This window comes from Pteropus alecto, unplaced genomic scaffold (assembly GCF_000325575.1).
Source record: "Pteropus alecto unplaced genomic scaffold, ASM32557v1 scaffold20, whole genome shotgun sequence".
Taxonomy (NCBI): Eukaryota; Metazoa; Chordata; class Mammalia; order Chiroptera; family Pteropodidae; genus Pteropus; species Pteropus alecto.
Genome location: NW_006436298.1, coordinates 6,873,140 through 6,892,028, shown reverse-complemented (window position 1 = coordinate 6,892,028; position 18,889 = coordinate 6,873,140). Strand labels below are relative to the sequence as shown.

Sequence of the window (18,889 nt, the reverse complement as noted above, 5' to 3'; positions counted from 1 at the left end):
AGGCTAGGAAAGACGTATTAGAGGGTTAAGTAGACTCGATCTGAGTTCACAAGGTCCAGACCCGGTTGGCGGAGAAACGAGTGGCCCAAATTCAGATACCCACAGTGCAGACACTTGAACCCCAGACTACCAGCGTGAAATTCCACTATCAGTAAATTTCTCGCTCGTAACAGTTGAATGCCCCCCAAGAATCAGCCTGTTAATTTGGGGTTACAACTGAGCTGTCTTAGCTGGGCAATGAGCTGGTCATGAAGAAAATGCAGGACATAAATGCCTGCTTGTTTTTCATTATGGGCAGCGATGTAAGGGACCCATCTTTTTGGCACAAGCACAGCAGCTCAGACCCCTTGGAACAAGAGAGATGAGCATTCTCTTCTACAGCTGGTTTCCCCAAGTTACATTTAATCACACAGTGCACCCCCTTTCTTCCTCTCCATTATGAGAGAAATATGGATCCTGGTAAAAGATTCAAAAGGCACCGTAGAATTCGAAATGAGATATTCAGTTTGCCATTCCTACCCCCAAACTCCTGGAAGAACATCTTGTTTCCATTTATTTTTAGTTCTACACAAAAGTGATCCTATTGTTCTTTTTCCACTTTATCAGGGATGTCTTCCAATATCTCACGTCAGCCTCATCCTTTTCTGCAGTTGCCTATCAAGTGTCCACTGGGAAAATTCAGGACAAAGACAATGCAGTTCTCCAATCTGAGCAAGCATCAGAATCATGGGAAGGGCTTGTTAAAACAGATTGCTAGCTGCCAAAGTTACTGAGTTGCATTTCTAACAAGTTCTAGGTGATGTTGATATTGCTGGTTAGAGACAACACTTTGAGAAACACTATATTAATGGAGTCTAACAATGATTTTTTTGAAAATCCAGGGTAAACAAATTAGTACAGGTGTGGGTGGGAAGCTGTTCTTTAGAGAATGTCCAATATATAGAAGGGGTAACGGAATTACGTAACTACCATCATGCCACTCCCAGTGAGATAAATGATTCAAAGCAAACATCACTAATAGATACTAAAACTAAAGAGAACAGCACCTTTACAGCAAAGCTGTACCTGGTAGTTACCACCTTAACCAGATGATCAAACTTGGTATCACCAGCAGTTTAACAATCTGATATGTAACTCCAATATGAAGCATAAGTTGTACAAATCACCTACAATCTTGCCAAAATGCATAACCTGAAATTATGGAGAAACAATCATATAAAACTTGAATGAGAGACATTCTATAAGACAAGAGTCTGAGGCAATGCATGTCCATGCCTTGAAAAACAAAAAGCAGGGCAATTGTTCCATTTGGAAAAACAAATGAATCTTGATTGGATACTGAAGTGGAAAAAAGTTAAGTCTTTAGAACATTTGAGGAAATTTGAATATGTACTGCACATTACATATGGAGTTGTTAATTTTCTTGTATGATAAATATTGTGATTATTTAGGAAAATGACCTTAATTCTTAGTAGATGCATGATGAAGTATTTTAAGGTGACATCTTGAAACCTGAAATTTACTTTCAAATGGCTCAGAAAAAGAAAAGGAATATATGCATGTGCATGCACACATGTATATACTTCTACACAAACTTCTCTCTACAGCTATAGTTTAATTAATTTTCCTATATAAGTCACTAGAACTATGTCACCTATAAGGAAATCAAATCCCTTTTTATATCCATGGAATATTTACAAAAGTCAATCAAGTACTTATCCACAGAGAAAACATTAACTGTTTCAAAAAAGGCTTTTTAACAGAAAATTACAAACCACCAACATAAAGATGTTAAATAATCTCCAGGTCAAAAAGGACCTCAAAGAAATTATAACTTAACCAAAAGCTAATGAAAAGGACTTTAGAAACAAGCTATCTCAGAGGAAAATGTATAAAGGCTTTTATTACTAAAATACATTAAGCATTTAACTTAAATTAGAAAATAACCAAAAGAAAAACAGATAAAAGTAATATAAAAGCTAAAACTATAAATTAAAGGTGGTAGAAATAACACCAAAAGCTGATTATTTCGAAACAAAACCCCCATGGGCAAGTCTGATTAGAAAACAAAAGTATTTAATACCAGGAATGAGAAAGAATATATAACTATAATACAGAAAAGACTAATTATATCATTTACCTCTACCGCTATAATTTTAAAAACCGAGATAGATGATTTTCTAATATTGGGGGAAGAGGAAGAATTCCTAAAAGACCAAAAGACCATAAAAAACTATTTTAAGCAGCTCCAGACCAAATGACTTTAGTTTGAAGTAGATAGTTTTCAATGAATGAATAAAGACTTCAAATTATAAAGTCTTGAAGATGAAAATCTTTAATCCACCTCCGGTAAAAAAACAGAAAATGGTAGCAATAACAAAAACTGAGCCAATTTCTCAAATAAAATGCAAAAATTTTTAAAGGAAACATTAGCAGATTATATATCACAAGAACTCATTCCACTTTAGGAAACCTCTAACATGGAATATTTTATCAAGTTAAAAGAGAAAAATCCTAATGATATCATAAACTAAAAAAAATTAAGTGAAATTCCACAGCCTTGCCTGTAACATTTCTCAACAAGAATAGAAAAATACCTAAAATATAAAAACCACTTACAGATTAACAGTGAAAATATTAAATGGTAAAAATACTTAAGAGATGTCTAGTTCAGGAACAAGACAAGGATCTACCTATAATCAAGGATTATTTTGGAGCTTCTAATACAATACCATAAACATTGAAAAAAATACTTTTTGGATTTAAGGTTTAGAAATCTCCACTAAAAACAAATCAAGAAAATTGATGTCAGCTGAATAATAAAAGACAACTAGCAATAGATCCTATTTATAATAGTGACAAAAACCCCATAAACTCAATAATAAACTTTACAAGAAAATTGCAGCTATATAATTAAATTCTAACATATTAAGGACATGTGAAACACCTTGATGGAGAAAAACGCTTCTGGACGGGAGGGCAATATATCAGTCCATCCCAAACTAGTACATAATATATTGCACTTATGCACATAATGTAGTCAAAATCTCAAGCTTTTCAATTAACTGGACATAATTTTAAAGTTTATATATATTTGAAAAATAGTGGTAGCCCATCTTACCAGGTAATATAATCAAGTTTATCACAGGAAAAAAAGATCAGGGAACAATAGACGGGCGTTGATATTTCAATTCAGCTGGACAAGGATGACTAATTATATGGGCATGAATGGGCACTTATCTGGAAGTAAGAATCCCACCTCATACCACAGGGATCATAAATATAAATGGGAACAAAATTTCTTGGAGGATATTTATAGTTTGGGAGGAAGTTGACTTTAACACTGAAAATCCAAAAGCAACTACAGGAAAAAATAGATTTGATAATATAAAAACTTAAAATGTTTGCATGGCAACACAGCATTAATAGTCAAAGGGCAAATAACAAACTGGGAAAGGCTTACACATTGAAAAGTTAGTAGACAACAAAAATTTATTCAAGTAATCATTAGGAGTATACATTAAAACAGCAAACAAGGTAGAATTCCCAAATTCACAGAAATTAAAGAGATTATCTTTAGTTTTGACAAAACTGCAGAGAAAACCAGCACTTTTGTACATTGCTGATGACACTGAGAAAGTCATTTGACAGGACCTGCTTTAAGTGAGAACACACATACCCTTTGGAGAACCCAATTTATGTAAAAAAAACCCCCAAAAAACCAACATGATACTTAATGATATTTAAACAGCATTGTCTTTAGGGGCAAAGAAAAAAGCCATCCAAATGTCAATTGAATGACTGAATACATTATACTCTGGAACGTAATACCCTAAAACAGATGTCTATACATATTGAAAGGAATTGCTAAGCATGTAGAAAAATCTTATGTTTTAAAATCTCCATGACAATTTATATCTATGCACATCTATGTTTATAGAAGTCATGGAAGGCTACATCTCAAACTGTTGACATCTTCAGGTCGAGGGCGTGGAGATGTAGGAGAGTTGCGGGGAGAGGTAAAATAAACTTTTTAAGATACTTTGGTATGTTTTGAGGAGTCTGTTTTATTTTCTCAACTAATAAAGAAAAAGTAAAGTATGTTTAGAATATAAAGTCATTTTTCCAAGTGAAAAAGTTGATACTAAAGTTGATAATTTAAGAAATAGTGGTAAAAGTAGATTACTTAGAATTTATGGCAGCAAACACCAGAAGAAACAGAAAATGGCGGACTAGGGATGAGGTGGCAGACTTTTACTTAAGTAGAACAAGGCAGCAGATGCTCCAAGATGACTAGGCTTACATGCAGTATGCCCTATGGAAGGTAAGGGTTTTAAATGCCTTCATAACCTTAGTAATTCCTATTTATAAAGCAAAATCCAGGTAGGTATATAAAACAAGAATCATATAAGCAACAATTATATATATTAGTTGGGTCCCTAGTTTAACTGAAAGCGCTTTTTTTAATACTCTATATTCCCTAGCATATCTTTAAGGCTACTTTTAGGGTTCCCCAAGAGCAGGAAGTGGCCACATTCAAATGAGTTAAGGTAAGAAGTAAAAAGGTCCACAACTTTATTAAAAGTAAATAAATGTAACATGTAATATATACAGATAGCACATGGTGCCAATTTTATTTGCAGATCATTACAGTACTCCAACTCAATTTCACAAGTTACACTTTTGCCACAGCCTTGGCCAGATCTTGAACTAGTGCAGAATTCAGCTGTGCAAGAGTGCTGATCTTAGCATGCTTAGCTGTGGCATACTTGTTCTTGATAGTCTGGAATAGAAAGCATAGTAATTAAGGAAGGAAAATAGGAAAAAATAAGTTCCAGTGCTACAGATATTCATGTAAAATATCAACTCCTCAAAAACAAGCTATGTATTTATGAGCATGAAGTCTTAATTATTTTTACTTTTCCCCAATATCCTTAAGTGCCACTGATTGACTTACCATGTGCTTTGTAAGTCCACGATTCACCATGACTATATTCTTAGCCAGGTGTTGCATAACAAGAAGAAGGGATTCTTCAGTATATGACAGGTAATGCTGTAGAGTTAGTGTCTAAAACAACAAGAGCTAATGTTAAAAATGCTCATCAACAACGGTTTTCATAAAATTTCCAGATGTTATTTAAGAGTAAAGTAGGGAGATAGATACTGTATGACTGATTATAATTGAAATTTAAGACAAGCTTAAGATTCCTTCTCTAGGTACTCTTCCTTTCATGATTCTCAAGAATCCTGTGCTTAAACCTATTATACACTAATGTGCTCAAATCTATACACTTTTGCAATTGCTGACTTTCTACCCCAAAGCTAGACTCCAAATTCCTTGAAGGCCCACTTTCTCATTCATACTTTTATTTCTAGGGTCTAGGGTAGCATATGGCCTATAGAAATATTTGTTGAATCAATGAATATGAATGAATTTCTAGTATGTCATTTGATCTGCTTGAACTTCTCCATCTATAAGGAGTAGCAGCTGTTCTGTCTTTCTTAAAGGGATATAGAAAAATAAAATAAGGCAATGAAATGAAGGTATTCTATGAAGACAACACAAAGAAGATATCATTTTTGATCGTTCCCTCAGCAGATGCTGTATTTAGGAACCATTTGAATTGTCCTTTTATGAAAACAGTTCTGTATTCAGGCAAATACTATTTACAATTTAAAAGCTCAGGGTAACCTAGGTCTGTGGGATAGAGCTTACCCATTCACCATTATCGAGAATTTTCAGTGCTAAACAAAAAGCTCCCGCTGCGATCTGAGAAGGAGAAAAGTGCACCATATCATAGTCCAACATCGTTAGTTCCATCAAGTATTTGGCCAAAGTATGTTGCTCCACATCAACCTGAAACAAAATCCACATATAAGTCGTTGAGCTTCTGTCAGCAAATTCTCCCTTGGCAATAACTGGCATGCTCATAAATGTAACTACAAGTGTTTATCTATAAACTCTCAAGTGCAACTGCCAATGGAAGGTCTTAATAACATATAACCTAGTTGAAAATAAATGTTTATACCTTCCCCGGGTACTTAGGTATGTATATAAGTCAGTTGAATTAGATTTGCTTGGTCGGCAGTATTCTCTAATGTACCATACCAAAGAAATCTATACCTCTCCAATCTTAGATGCTCTCCGAAGGAAATGCAGGGGTAGAGGGCGACCCAGACTAAAATTTAAAGCTCTTAGAATCTTCATTTCCATCTGTCTGATTTGGAGCTTAGTGTAAGTGTTGTCAGTCACAAAAGCAAAGTCACCGATTTCTGGAGGGTACATTTCTTCATATTTGCTTGCAATAAACATGGCAGTGACACCAACCAGCTGCAGCATCTTCTTGGGAACACAATTATTCTGCAATGGGAATTTCAACTGGATGAATAAGTAATACATATTTGAAAAAGGAGACATAGTTATGGAGAAGTAAAAAAGCAAAATCTTAATGACACCCTATCCCCCAAAACAGATTTTAGCTGCAAAGGTCTATTTCTTATGACTCAGCTTAGACCCTGGAAGGGAGGAACCTCAATTACTGAATTATGCTCACCTGCATGAACCGATCAATAATGGAAACAGTCATGTACATGGTCTCCTGCAGTAATCTGAATTTCATTTGAACTTGCACTAGCCAATCAATTAGGATGGCTCTCATGTTTCCAGTGACTTCACGACCCAGTAAGTATTTTGGTCTGACTGCTTGCTCTTCCTGCAAAAGAAATGCTGATTATCATTAGAAGCCAGTCTCCATGTGACATTTCTGACCAGAAATATGAGTCACCACAGAATAGCTCTGGGGTGTTTATAATCTGTAATAGTCTTTAAATCAATTATTCACATGGTCACTACAAACAGCTCTATCACTGAAGAAGAAAATGCATATTAAGTAGGGCACTGTGATAGGTTTTTCATATTGGCAGACCTTATGTTCAATTCACTATCACCACTGCTGGCCCACACCCTGTATGTATTTCTCTCCAAATAAAGATATCATACTATCATCTCTGATCTTTTCACCTAAGACTCTAAACCCAGAACCTGAGCTTTACAAAACAGAGAAATATAGTGGCAGCTCTCTTAGATCAGCTGGAATCCATGTGCTACCACTTTGCTGCTCCAGGGTTTAAACTGCTAAAACACCACAAATAAGGAGAAGAATGAACCATCAAAGACCAGGACATGCATCTGCTAAACCCAATCCTCCAATGTTAGAACAGAAACTTTAAAAAGAAGCCCAAAGTAGAAGGCTGGTTCTGGCAAAGGAAACCTTGCAAGACAACTTATAGAAAACGAAGATGCCCCAAAGAAACAGTCAAGAGACTAAAGATGTTAATGATGCCAAAGGAAGAGAATGCATTATTAAAAATTGGGTAAATCTGATAACTGTATAGCTTATGTTGTTACCATATAGAATGCTTCCTTGATTTTTGGTGGGGATGGAGTGGGGTGGGATGGGGAGGAAATGCCACTAATAGAAAGTTTCAGAAGTAACATGAAAGAAAACTAAAAAACTTTAGTACTCCTCTTGGACACAATGAATAATTTCCCTGATATCACATACACATCAGCTACACTGACCCAAAATGCTTTGTGTTGGGGGTGGCTATCATTTTTCCAGCATATTCTTCTTCACCATCAACTTCCTGCCTGTTATCCTCCTTAAACCCAGAATTTGGGACTTGCCTGCTTCTGTGATGGATATAAAAACTCATTCAATCTGTGGGCTTTCTATTAGAAAGAACCATAGTAGTATTCACTCACTTTGAACTTTCCCTGTTCTAAAAGGCAAATAAAAACTTCATTGGTTTGTTTAGTGACTTTTTATTTTTGGTATTCCATAATGAGAATTTGAAAGTGGAATCTACTGTTAAGAAATGCTGCTCACATCCTGGTTGTATTATTGTAAACCGTTAATGGAAATATCTTTAATAAAGCTAGATGCAATTTACTGACCTCAAGTTGCCTCAGATAAGCATAGATATCTTTTACATATTCACTACAAAGGTTTGGATCAGCTCCATCTTCTGCATCCACATCGTTCACTGCAAGAATTACATCAGAGAAAGCCTGACACAGATATTCTTCTGCAGGGGCACATCCAGACGTTTCCATTGGGCTTGGAGAGGGAGTATCAACCTTGAAACAGAAAGATCTTTTGAAATAATAGCAAAGAGGAGCATACAACCTGGAAATAAGGGTCCAATTATTGGTATCAACTCAAGAGGTCATTTGCTGAGTAGTCATATAATTCATTTCCTTAAAAAGTATTTTCAAATTTATTCAATTTCTCTTTAGGAAGTGATTAATATAAAAATTGAAATGCCAACCTGACTGAGCCAATTTGAAGTCAGCAGAACCTAAACTCTAACAGGTAAAACAGAGAAACAAATTCACACTCTGGACTTTCCTCCAAAGAAAACTGATAAGTAATAAATTTGTTTATCAGTGTCATGTGAAGTTAATCCAAACAAGTGACAAGTCAGTCTTTATTTCAAAACCTGGACTGCTTCTCACTGCTCAGGACAACACAAGTTCTGTCCTGACTACTAATTATTAACTGACTTCATTAACCATTTCTTTCAAGCTCCAGTTACCCCACTGTTCATTTATTGAGCACTTTTTTCAAGTCAAGCTCTGTCCTGGGCACCGATTTTATGGTGTCCTCAAGGGGTTTTGATTTTAGAAGAGAGAAGTACATGAAGTAAGGAGATTGATTCTAGGAACAAGGGTTGGGGTGGAGGAAGTCAGGCAAAGCTTCGGGAGTTGATACTTGAGCTGTTTTGAAGGATGAAAAGGTTATTAAACAAATGAAAGAGAGTGGAAAAGCCATTTTTAAATAGTGTGAAATCGAAGGCAAGAATCTATATGGGACTTGCAAGGAAACCTCAGGTAGTTTGGAATAGCCAATTAAAGACTGTGCATACTACAAGTGTCATGTGCTATATCCAGCGGGTCAATACTAACGCAATAGCTTCAAACGCTCTTTGATATAAAGAGCCAGGTTGAATGACTTTTACAGATTTTCCCAAATGACTTTACTACGTTTTTAAAATTAGAGCTTCAGAAAGCAGTTCATTGGAATTTCAGCAAAGTAGTCTCTTCTAGATGGCTTGTTTTTCCTTCACAGTAGATAAATTTACCTAATATTTAATAGAAAGTTCTTGGTTTTTGAGGTTGTTAACTCATCTATTCTGAGGAGTTACATTTTCACTCTGCTTTACATCTTTATATATTCCAATGTTACAGGCTTATTAGTTATTCTGTGGCCATATTAGCAAGTAAAAAAAAGATTCAAGAGAAAAATCTGTGTTTCAGTTGATAAATTCTAGTTAGAGATGGTATGTACTAAAGATAGCAAAATCTTTGATCCAGGTAGTTACTACTCAATACCATCAACAAAATGACTAAAAGCATAGGCTCAAGCCTGGGTTTGAATCCAATATGTGCTACTGGTTAGATACGACTGTAGAAAATACTTAATATTTCCCTAAGCCATTATCAAAAAAGTAGAAGTAATACTACTAGCTAAGAAAGTATAAGATTATGTGAGTTAATGTTACTATTAACGTTGTAAACGTTACTATTATTACTATTTATTCAAATGTTATTCCGTGCATTAAAGTAAAACGAAGGGGAGGAAATCAACAGGCTCTAGAAGAGTAAAATAAATTTACCACAATAGGCTCAGGAGAAAGTTTTTCTTCTTTGTTAACAGACTCAGGTTCTGGCTCTGATGCAGGCTCCGGCACAGGCTCCTGCGCAGGCTCAGGCACAGGCTCCAGTGCCTTTTCCAGAGGTTTAGGTACTTTTTTAGCAATAACTTTTCCAGCAGCTAAAGTTTTTGCTTCCTGTGAATGAATGGGAGAGAATGGAATGTTTCTCCATCTAGAGTCACAGCTGGAAGATGGACTTTTACAGAGAAGTTGGATGAGGAAGATAGTTACCTTTTTCAGAGGTAATTTGGCCTGTGGCTGTTCACTGACTTTGTTACCGATGTCTCCAAGGGCGGTTCTTGGTCTCAGGCCCGGCTTGGAGGCTGCAGCAGTGGACACAGGCACGCGCTTTGCGCCTGCCATATTGATCTTCACCTTATTTTCAGCATTAATTTTCGTGTTCTGAAAGAAGCAAGACCACTTTGAGAGCTTGCCCAGCCAGGTTAGAGTAAGTCTGGAGTTAATTAAGATGAGGCAAAACAGAGGCTCTCAGGAGTTAAGTCGGCTGTAAATGAGTTACCAGGGGAAACCCGGGTTCCAGGGTCTACGCTAAGACTGTGACAAGTCAGTTTCCTACCTGAACCTCTTCACTTACCTACAGAGGCCTAGCACTTTTAGTCCCGGCCAACACTAAAGTATAGCAAATTTACATTTGAATGAAAACCAAAAGGCCTATAATTGCAGGCACCTTCTTTCTCTCCAGGAAGGGGGTTACGCAGTTGGTGGGAGCCCACAAAAGCGCCCTCCATCACCTTTCAGAAAAGGTTTCCCACCGACTTTCCCTCCATTTCCCCCCAAACGTTTATCCAAGGCTCATCCAGATCTGTTTGTCACCTTCTTTTCTCCGTCAGTGTGCCTCCCATCCCCAAACTACCCTACCATGCCAGGGGCCTACCGACACCCCCACTCCCCCAAATCTCTGTTCTGGTCCGCTCCTGCCTGAGGGGCTCCCAACAGGCGAGACAGGGAGAGGACAAGCAGCGAGAAAGGCCACGTTTGTTCACCGTCCGCAGCAGCTCACCCTGGTGACCCGGAACGCCATGGCTTCCTCTTCAACAGGTAGCAGCTCAGAGGAGAGAAGCCGAGAACTCGAGCCCCCGACAAGCCGGGGACCTGAATTCAACACAGATCAACAGCCGTTCCTCTGCAGCACGCTGGGAGATGCAGGGCCTTGCCTCAGATTTAAACCCCGCACCGCTCCCTCCTTATTGGCCTGTTCATGGCACTCGCTCCCTTCCCATTGGCGGCTGCGGGTTCCCCCGAGAATGCGTCTCCAGGGCGATCCCGCGGAGACGTACGAGAGGGGGCGGAGCCAGAGCGAGGCTGCGCCGCAGGGCCGCCGCCCTCGCTCGCTTGGTCTGTCTTCGCGCCTGCGCTCTCGCGCATTTGAGGCTGCCACCTGGAGAGGCGGAGGGAGGAAAACTTGAGTGCTGCCTGATGTAGCCTAGGAGACCGCCTTGTGGCCTCCAAAAAGTGACAGTTGAGCAGCCGCAGCGTGAGGAGCAGTTATGGCTCTAGTCCTACTTATTGTTACACATTTTCCTCTTCTACAGTGGTATGTAGTCGGAAAGGCTTTGCTATACCTTCATTTGATCTTTCCAGCAGCATTCTGGAAGAACTAAAGCTCAGAGAAGCTTTAGGTGACTGTACCTGGATCACAAATTAGTAACATGGGGACGAAATGTAGGTTTTTTTGTTTTTGTTTTTGTTTGGATCCGTGACGTTACCACAATGTTAATTGTGTAAGAATATTGTCAATTTCTTAACCTGCCAGGTTACTTCACATTCTTTCTTAAAGCCATTCTTTTTGTTTTAGCTTTTTATTTGAGAGTAATGTCAAACTTAGAAGAATTGCAAACAGAAATATTATAAGGAACACACGTATACCCTTTTCCTGGATTCAACTATCCTTAACATTCTACTCCATTTGCTTAATTTACTTGATTTATGTATAAACTGTATAAAATTATTCTTCCTGAAACATTTGAGGAAAGTTTTATATATCATGGCCTTTTATTCTTCAATTCTGCAGTGTGTAATTCCTAAGAAAAAGGGATATTCTCATATAACCATATAGTTAATAACTCCAAAAATGTACTTTATTAAAATATTTTATTCATCCTAGTTAATATTCCAATTTGTCAGTTGACCTAATAATATTCTTTATAGCAGCGCTCCCCAGTTTTTTTGGCACTAGGGACTGGCGCTTCTATGAAAATCTAATGCCGATGATCTGAGGTGGAGCTGAGACAATGGGGAGCGGCTGTAAATAAAGATGAAGCTCTGCTTGTTTGCGGGGCTCACCTCCTGCTAAGCGGCCTGGTTCCTAACAGGCCACAGACCAATACTGGCCACAGACCAGTATTGGTCTGTGGCCGTGGGTTGGGGACTCCTGCTTTATAGCATTTTCCCTCCTTCAGTACATGATCCATTCTAGGGTGAGATGTTATTTAGTTATCATGTCCCTTTAGCTTCCTTTAATCTGAAGTTTCCAAAGCTTTTATTTGTCTTTTATAATATTGATGTTTTTGAAGAACACAGTACTCCCTACCACTTTTTAAAAAATAGAACTTTCTTATTTTTGTGTTTGTCTGGTGGTTTCTTATGATTTAAATTGAGGTTGTGCATTCTTAGCTATTATACCATAACACAGGTGACATCATGTTCTTAGGGGATCAACTCTGCAGATACATGATATTTGTCCATCATAAATGAAGTTAATTTTAATCACTCGGTTTAAGATGTTGCCTGATTTCTTCCCTGTACATCTACTGGTTTTTTTAAATTGCGACTAATAAATTGTCTGTGGGGAGACTCTTTAAGGCCATGCTCCTCTCAAATTTCCCCTTAGATTTCACATCCCTTCATAGCAGCACTTGCTTAGGAATGCTGAAACTGTTGTTTCATTGCCATGGGCTCCAGCTAGCTGAAGCTGATAAAAAAACAAACTTTGAATGACCCTAGGATGCCAGGGTCACTCAAAATTAAGTCTTCACCAGACTTAATTGAAGACCCCCTTCCTGACTATTGCACAATGGAAATTCTTTTATCTGGGGGACATTTTATCCCACAGGGGACATTTGGCAATGTCTGGAGGTATTTTTTGGTCAAGACTGAGAGGGTGCTAGTGGCATCTAGTGGGCAAAGACCAAAGATGCTGCTAAACATTCTACAATACACAAGACAGCCCCCGCCCCCAAACACACACACAAAGAATTATCCAATCCCAAATGTTGATAGTTTGATAGTGTGAAGCTTGAAAAATCTTGCCAACTATGAACAACTGTGTATACAGACTCATTTCTATTCAGAATTCTAGTTATTCTTAATTACAATAAGTACCATGGATCACCTCCTTTCTTTATAGCATGTAAAAACTTCTGACTTTTCTCCTCAATGAACTACTCAGTGTTCTCTCCCCTGGCCAAGTTAATAGTGTCTATAGTACATACCAGGCATTGATCTAGGTGCTAGGAATACAGCTCTGAACGAAACAGACAAGATCCCTGCTCTTATAAAGCTATATTCCAGTAGGAGAGAGAGACTAAACAAGTAAGTAAAGTGGAAAAAAAAAAAAAAAAATTGGCTAGTACTAAGTGGTAGGCAGAGAATGAAAAGAAAGTGAGGCAAATAGAGTGACTTGGTAGCTACTTTAGACATGGTGGTCAGGGATGGTCTGAGAAAGTGAAATTTAAGCTGAAGCTTAAATGACAAAATGGAGAACATTCTAGATAGAGAAAATAGCCTGTGAAAACCCAATGATAGGAATGAGCTTGTCATGTTCAGAAAAGCTAGTGTGGCTAAACTATGTGAGAGAGGAATTGCAGATGAGATTAAAGAAATTATAAAGGGTAAAATTGTAAAAGTCCTTGTAAACCAAGATAGAGAGTCTGGGCTATAAGTACAGTGGAAGCCTCTGGAGGGTTTTAAACCAAAGTATGGCATAATCTCTTTCAAAAAGATAACTGTAATCACTGTGGAGATAACGTATGTAGGTGGGAAAGAGGAAGGGGAAGCAGAAGGGAAAGTGAAGATAGGGGAGCCATGAAGAGGCTATTGTAGGAGGCCGGGTGAAAAATGATGGCTTGGTCGGTACTGGTAATGTTAGACAGAAAGGGATGGGTTCTGGATATGTTTTGGAGGTAGACTTGCTGGGTCTTGATGGCTTGCATGCTTGGAGTGAGAGAAAAGGAATCAAGGATGACAGGCTTTGCCTTGAGTAACTGAAACAGAGAAGTCTAAGAGATGAGCAGCTTTTAAGGGGTAGCAAGTTTGGGGTAGGAGATCAAGAATTCTGCTATATTTAGAATACTTAGAGATATACAAGAGGAGAGGTTTACTAAGCAGAAGTCAGGGTGGCAGCTAAAGTCTCTTTTGCTGTAGATAATATTTAAACCCTGACACAGATGAGGTCATCTAGGGAAGGGATATAAAGAAGAGATGCCCAGGGGTAAGCCCCAGGGCCCTCCTTACTTAAAGATTGAACAAAGAAGAAGAAGCCAGTAAAGAAAATTGAGCAAGAACACCAACCAGAAAGCTTGGAGACTAAATAGTGTGTGAGACGAGAAGGCAGTGTTTCACAGAGGACAGTATTTTAACATGGCAGATTGAATATACACATTTATATGTTTCTTCCTGAAGATAGTAAAGGGATAATTTTTAAAAATGCATAAAATTTCAAAGATGGGTGAGAAGACCATAATGACACAACTTTGGAAGTAGGAAAGCATATTAAAGACTGGTGATGGAAGTATTGGACTAACATAGTTGAAATTTAAACTGGCAGTGGAAAGCCAAGAAGCAAACGGACTCATGTTATAAACTCCAGCAAGTCTCAAGGAATTGGAGGCACCAGGAGCCCATTAAATTGGTGGTATGGGTGGAGCTGAAAACAGGATTTGTTGCTTCTCTCCTGCAAATCTGAGCACAGTGGGAGTGCAGTCTCTTCCTGGTCCTGGCAGATAACTGGAGATTTATGTTCTGGAGAGGCTGAACTAAAAGAACTCTGGATTTTGTACACCAGGCAAGCCGAGTGGAGATGAAGTGAAATTCTTCATACCAAATGGTGAGACCTTCAGTTTCCTTCTTCCACTCAGTCTCCTAAATGCAGGCAGCTGGACTTATACCCTTATAAATGAGATAAAAGCATGCTTCTCTGGCAAATGGACTAGAGCAAGAGAAAAGGCTTAAAAATACTGATGGTTAGAAAGGGTGCCCAATGAAATGGCTGGGTCATCCTTAAAGTGACACTCATCACTTGGCATGCACGTACACACTAACATAGAGCTACTAATCAATAATTCAATGTCTTATTCTTAACAGCCAGCCAAGGAGCACCAAACATTTGAGGAAATCTCTTTGAAAGAAAGAGACCTACGCAAACAAACAAAAAAGAAACTCCAACTAAACAGGCAATTCAAGGCAAAGAAAGCTAAAAAATAAAAATAAAGATAGTTATATCCTTTAGAGAAATAAAAGATAATGCATCCACAAGCAAGTTTAAAAAAGAGGATTGGGAAATTAAAAATATGATAGCAAAAATTAAAAATGCAATAGGATATTTGGAAGAAAAATTCCAGAGAATTTCCCAGAATAAAGGACAAAAGACAGATGGAATAGAAATGATAAGAAAATTAGAGGATCGTTCCACAAGGTTTGACATACAACTTATTAAGGATTCTAGAAAAAAAAAAAAGACCACTTCCCAGACAAAAAGCTAAAGGAGTTCACCACCAAACCAGTATACAAGAAATGTTAAAGAGACTTCTTTAATTGAAAAGAAAAAAGATCAAAATCATGAATAATAAATGGCAATAACTACATACCTATTAATAATTACTTTAAATGTAAATGGATTAAATGCTCTAATCAAATGGATAAGAAAAGAAGACCCATACATATGCAGCCTAGAAGAGAGTCATTTCAGATAAAAAGACACACAGACTGAAAGTAAAGGGATGGAAAAAGATATTTCATGCAAATGGAAACAAACCAAAAAAAAGCTGAAGTAGCAATACTTAGATCAGACAAAATAGACTTTAAAACAAAAGCTATTAAAAGAGAGAGGAAGACTCAGCAATTCCACTTGTGGGTATTTTTCTGTTTCACTAATTTGAAAAGACACATTCATTCCTATGTTCATTGTAGCAATTATAATAGGTAAGATCTGGAAGCAATCTAAGTGTCCATTGATAGATGAGGTGGTACATATAAACAATGGAATATTACTCAGCCATAAAAAACAATGAAATTTTGCCATTTGCAACATGAATTGACCTAAGGGGTGTTGGACTAAGTGAAATAGGTCAGAGAAAGACAGATGCCATATTATTTCACTTATACGTGGAAACTGAAAAACAAAATGAAAAAAAAGAGAAAAACTCTTGGATATGGAGAACAAATTGATGGTTGCCAGATGAGAGGGGAGTAGATGGAAGAGTGAAAAAGAATTAAGACGTACAAATTGCCAGTTATAAAAAAGTCACGAGGATGCAAAACACAGTATAAAGAATACAGTCAATAATATTTTAATAACTATGTATAATGTCAGATGGGTAGTAGTCTTATTGGGATGATCACTTTGTAAGTTATATAAATGTCTAGTCACTATATTGTAGACCTGAAACTAATATTCTGTGTCAACTGTAATTGAAAAAAAAAGTTATCAAAAAGAAAAAAGAGAAAATGCAGGGAGGAAATTATTAAAGAGTTAAAGAACACAAGAAAACTTCATAGAACTGAAGGATATGAGTTTCATGAATTTGTATGTGAGTTTCATGCATAATAAGTGAACAAAGACTCATCCCACGGCTCACTGTCCTGGCATATAACATTAAGAATAAAGGGAAGACCTTAAAAGGAAACAAAAGATAGCATACAAAGGGTCCAGAATCAGAATGGAATTGGACATTCAACAGCAATGTTGAAATCTACAAGATTCTGAGGTATAATTTCAACTGTTTGTACCCAACCAAGCCATCAAACAACCAGATATTTTCAGATTTACAAAGTCTGAAAAATTGTCTCCCATGTATCCTTTCTTAGGAAGTTATTGGAGTGTATAGTTTCCCAAAACAAAAACGAAAATTAAAAAGGAAGATGTGGTTGCCCGACTTCAAATTATACTACAAAGTGACATGGTATTGGCAGAAAAACAGACACACAGAGCAGTGGAACAGAATCTAGAGTCCAGACTGTTGTCTATCACCACACACCAAAATCAGCTCAAAATGGATTAAGGATCTGAATATAAGACCTGAAACAATAAAATGCTACAGAGAAAACATAAGGATCTTGGACTTATTTTATGAATTTGATCTGAAAGGCAAGGGAAGTAAAAGCAAAAATAAATATATGGGACAACATCAAACTGAAAAGCTTCTGCTCAGCAAAAGAAACCGTCAACAAGGCAAAGAGACAACCATCCAAATAGGAAAGTATATTCGCAAGCAATGCCTCCAATAAGGGCCTAATATCCAAAATATACAAAGAACTCATTCAACTCAATAACAACAACAAAAAACAATCTAATCAAAAAATATGGGCAGAGGACCTCAACAGATACGTCTCACTAGAGGACATACAAAGGGCCAACAGATATTTGAAAAGATGCTCAACATCGCTAGCTATTAGGGAAATGCAAATCAAAACCACAATGAGATAACATCTCACACCTGTTAGAGTAGCTATAACCAACAGGACAAATAACAAATGTGGGAGAGGATGAGGAGAAAAAAGAACCTTCATTCACTGCTGGTGGGACTGCAAATTGGTACAGCCACTATGGAAAACAGTATGGAGGTGCCTCGAAACACTGAGGATAGACCTACCTTATGATCCAGCAATCCCTCTACTGGGTTTTAACCCCAAAGACTTCAAAACTCATATCTAAAAGATATTTGCACACCGATGTTCATAGCAGCATTATTCATGGTGGCCAGGACATAGAAGCAAACGAAGCATCCTACGATAGATGATTGGCTAAAGAAGCTGTGGCACATATATACAATGGAATATGAATCAACCATAAGAAGAGATGAAATACTGTCATTTGCGACAACGTGGATGGACCTCGAGATAATCATGCTAAGCGAAATAAGCCAGACAGAAAAGGTTTAAAAATCACATAACACTTATATGTGGGCTAGAAACCTAAAAACAACAAATGAACAGGACAAACAGAGATTCATGGACATGGACTATAGACTAGTGGTTACCAGAGGGTAGGGAGTGGAGGAGGAAGGGGAGGTAGATGGGGTAAAAGGAGTCAAATATGTGGTGACAGAAAGAAATTTAACTATGGGAGGTGAATACAGTGTAAATATATATATGCCTTACTGTTAGAGTGTATAGCTGAAACTTATTGGATTTTGTTAACCCCTGTCACCATAAAAATATATATATTATAATTAAAAAAAAATAAAGGAAGATGTGGGATTAAAAAAAAATAGTTCTAACACAAGAGAAAGGCTAAGGGAATTCCCAAGACTTTGAAGATTCTAGACTGGCACTTTTCAGTAGGCCTAGAGAACAAACAGTAGGATAATAATTACACATATTTATTGCTAAGAACAGTGCCCATCTGACATATGGTAAGGGTTCGGTAGTTTTCTTCATAGTACTTTTCACAACCTGACATTTTTACATACTAGGTTGTCTTCACTAGAAAGTAAGGTCCATTAGGGCAGGACTTTGTTTTATTGATGACTTTATCCTTAGTTCCTAGAGCAATGTCTTTGTATAAAGGACTTTAATAAATTTTTCAGTGAATTTATTGAATGCTTTAAAAAACGTAATAACTATTGAATTGTATTATTTTCTTAAATGGGCTTTCCATAACTGTGTGAATATTGACAGATCTATACTTTGTTGCAAGGGGAAACCTGCTTGGCCTTTAAATTCAAATGGGAAAGAACTGTAGAAAGTGGAAAAATATGTACCTGAAAACATCTAATCTGCATTATTGAAATATATGCTAAAGCAAATTTAGTATGTGATAACACCAGAATACTAGAAAAAAGCAGATGATTATGTAGTGCTTATTACAGAAGCACATAGTAGCTTCTAAATAATTACCAGCAAACTATAAAGACACTTCAAAGAAACACTTAAAAATATAGAAGTTAAATTATAATTTAAGCTTTTGATAGTTGTATACACTTGTGTAACCACC

General features: G+C 37.2%; 1 protein-coding gene across 1 annotated transcript; it reads right to left on the bottom strand.

Annotated features, from left to right (window-relative positions):
* Positions 1-3,474: 3,474 nt before the first annotated feature.
* Positions 3,475-11,011, bottom strand: CCNB1 (cyclin B1). Its single transcript, XM_006913106.3, has 9 exons — positions 10,739-11,011; positions 9,949-10,119; positions 9,679-9,852; positions 7,958-8,140; positions 6,555-6,713; positions 6,125-6,361; positions 5,717-5,857; positions 4,958-5,068; positions 3,475-4,783 (listed from the first exon to the last, which is right to left on the bottom strand). Exons 1-9 carry the CDS (start codon positions 10,757-10,759, stop codon positions 4,676-4,678), a joined length of 1,305 nt encoding a protein of 434 aa, XP_006913168.1. The 5' UTR covers positions 10,760-11,011; the 3' UTR covers positions 3,475-4,675.
* Positions 11,012-18,889: the final 7,878 nt, after the last annotated feature.

Coding starts and splice junctions, on each gene's coding strand:
- CCNB1 (XM_006913106.3), bottom strand. CDS start 10,759: ATGGCGTTCCGGGTCACCAGG. Junction 9,853..9,948: donor CCAAATTACCTCTGAAAAAG/GTAACTATCTTC, acceptor ATTCATTCACAG/GAAGCAAAAACTTTAGCTGC. Junction 6,714..7,957: donor CTTATCTGAGGCAACTTGAG/GTCAGTAAATTG, acceptor TTTCTTTTGCAG/GAAGAGCAAGCAGTCAGACC.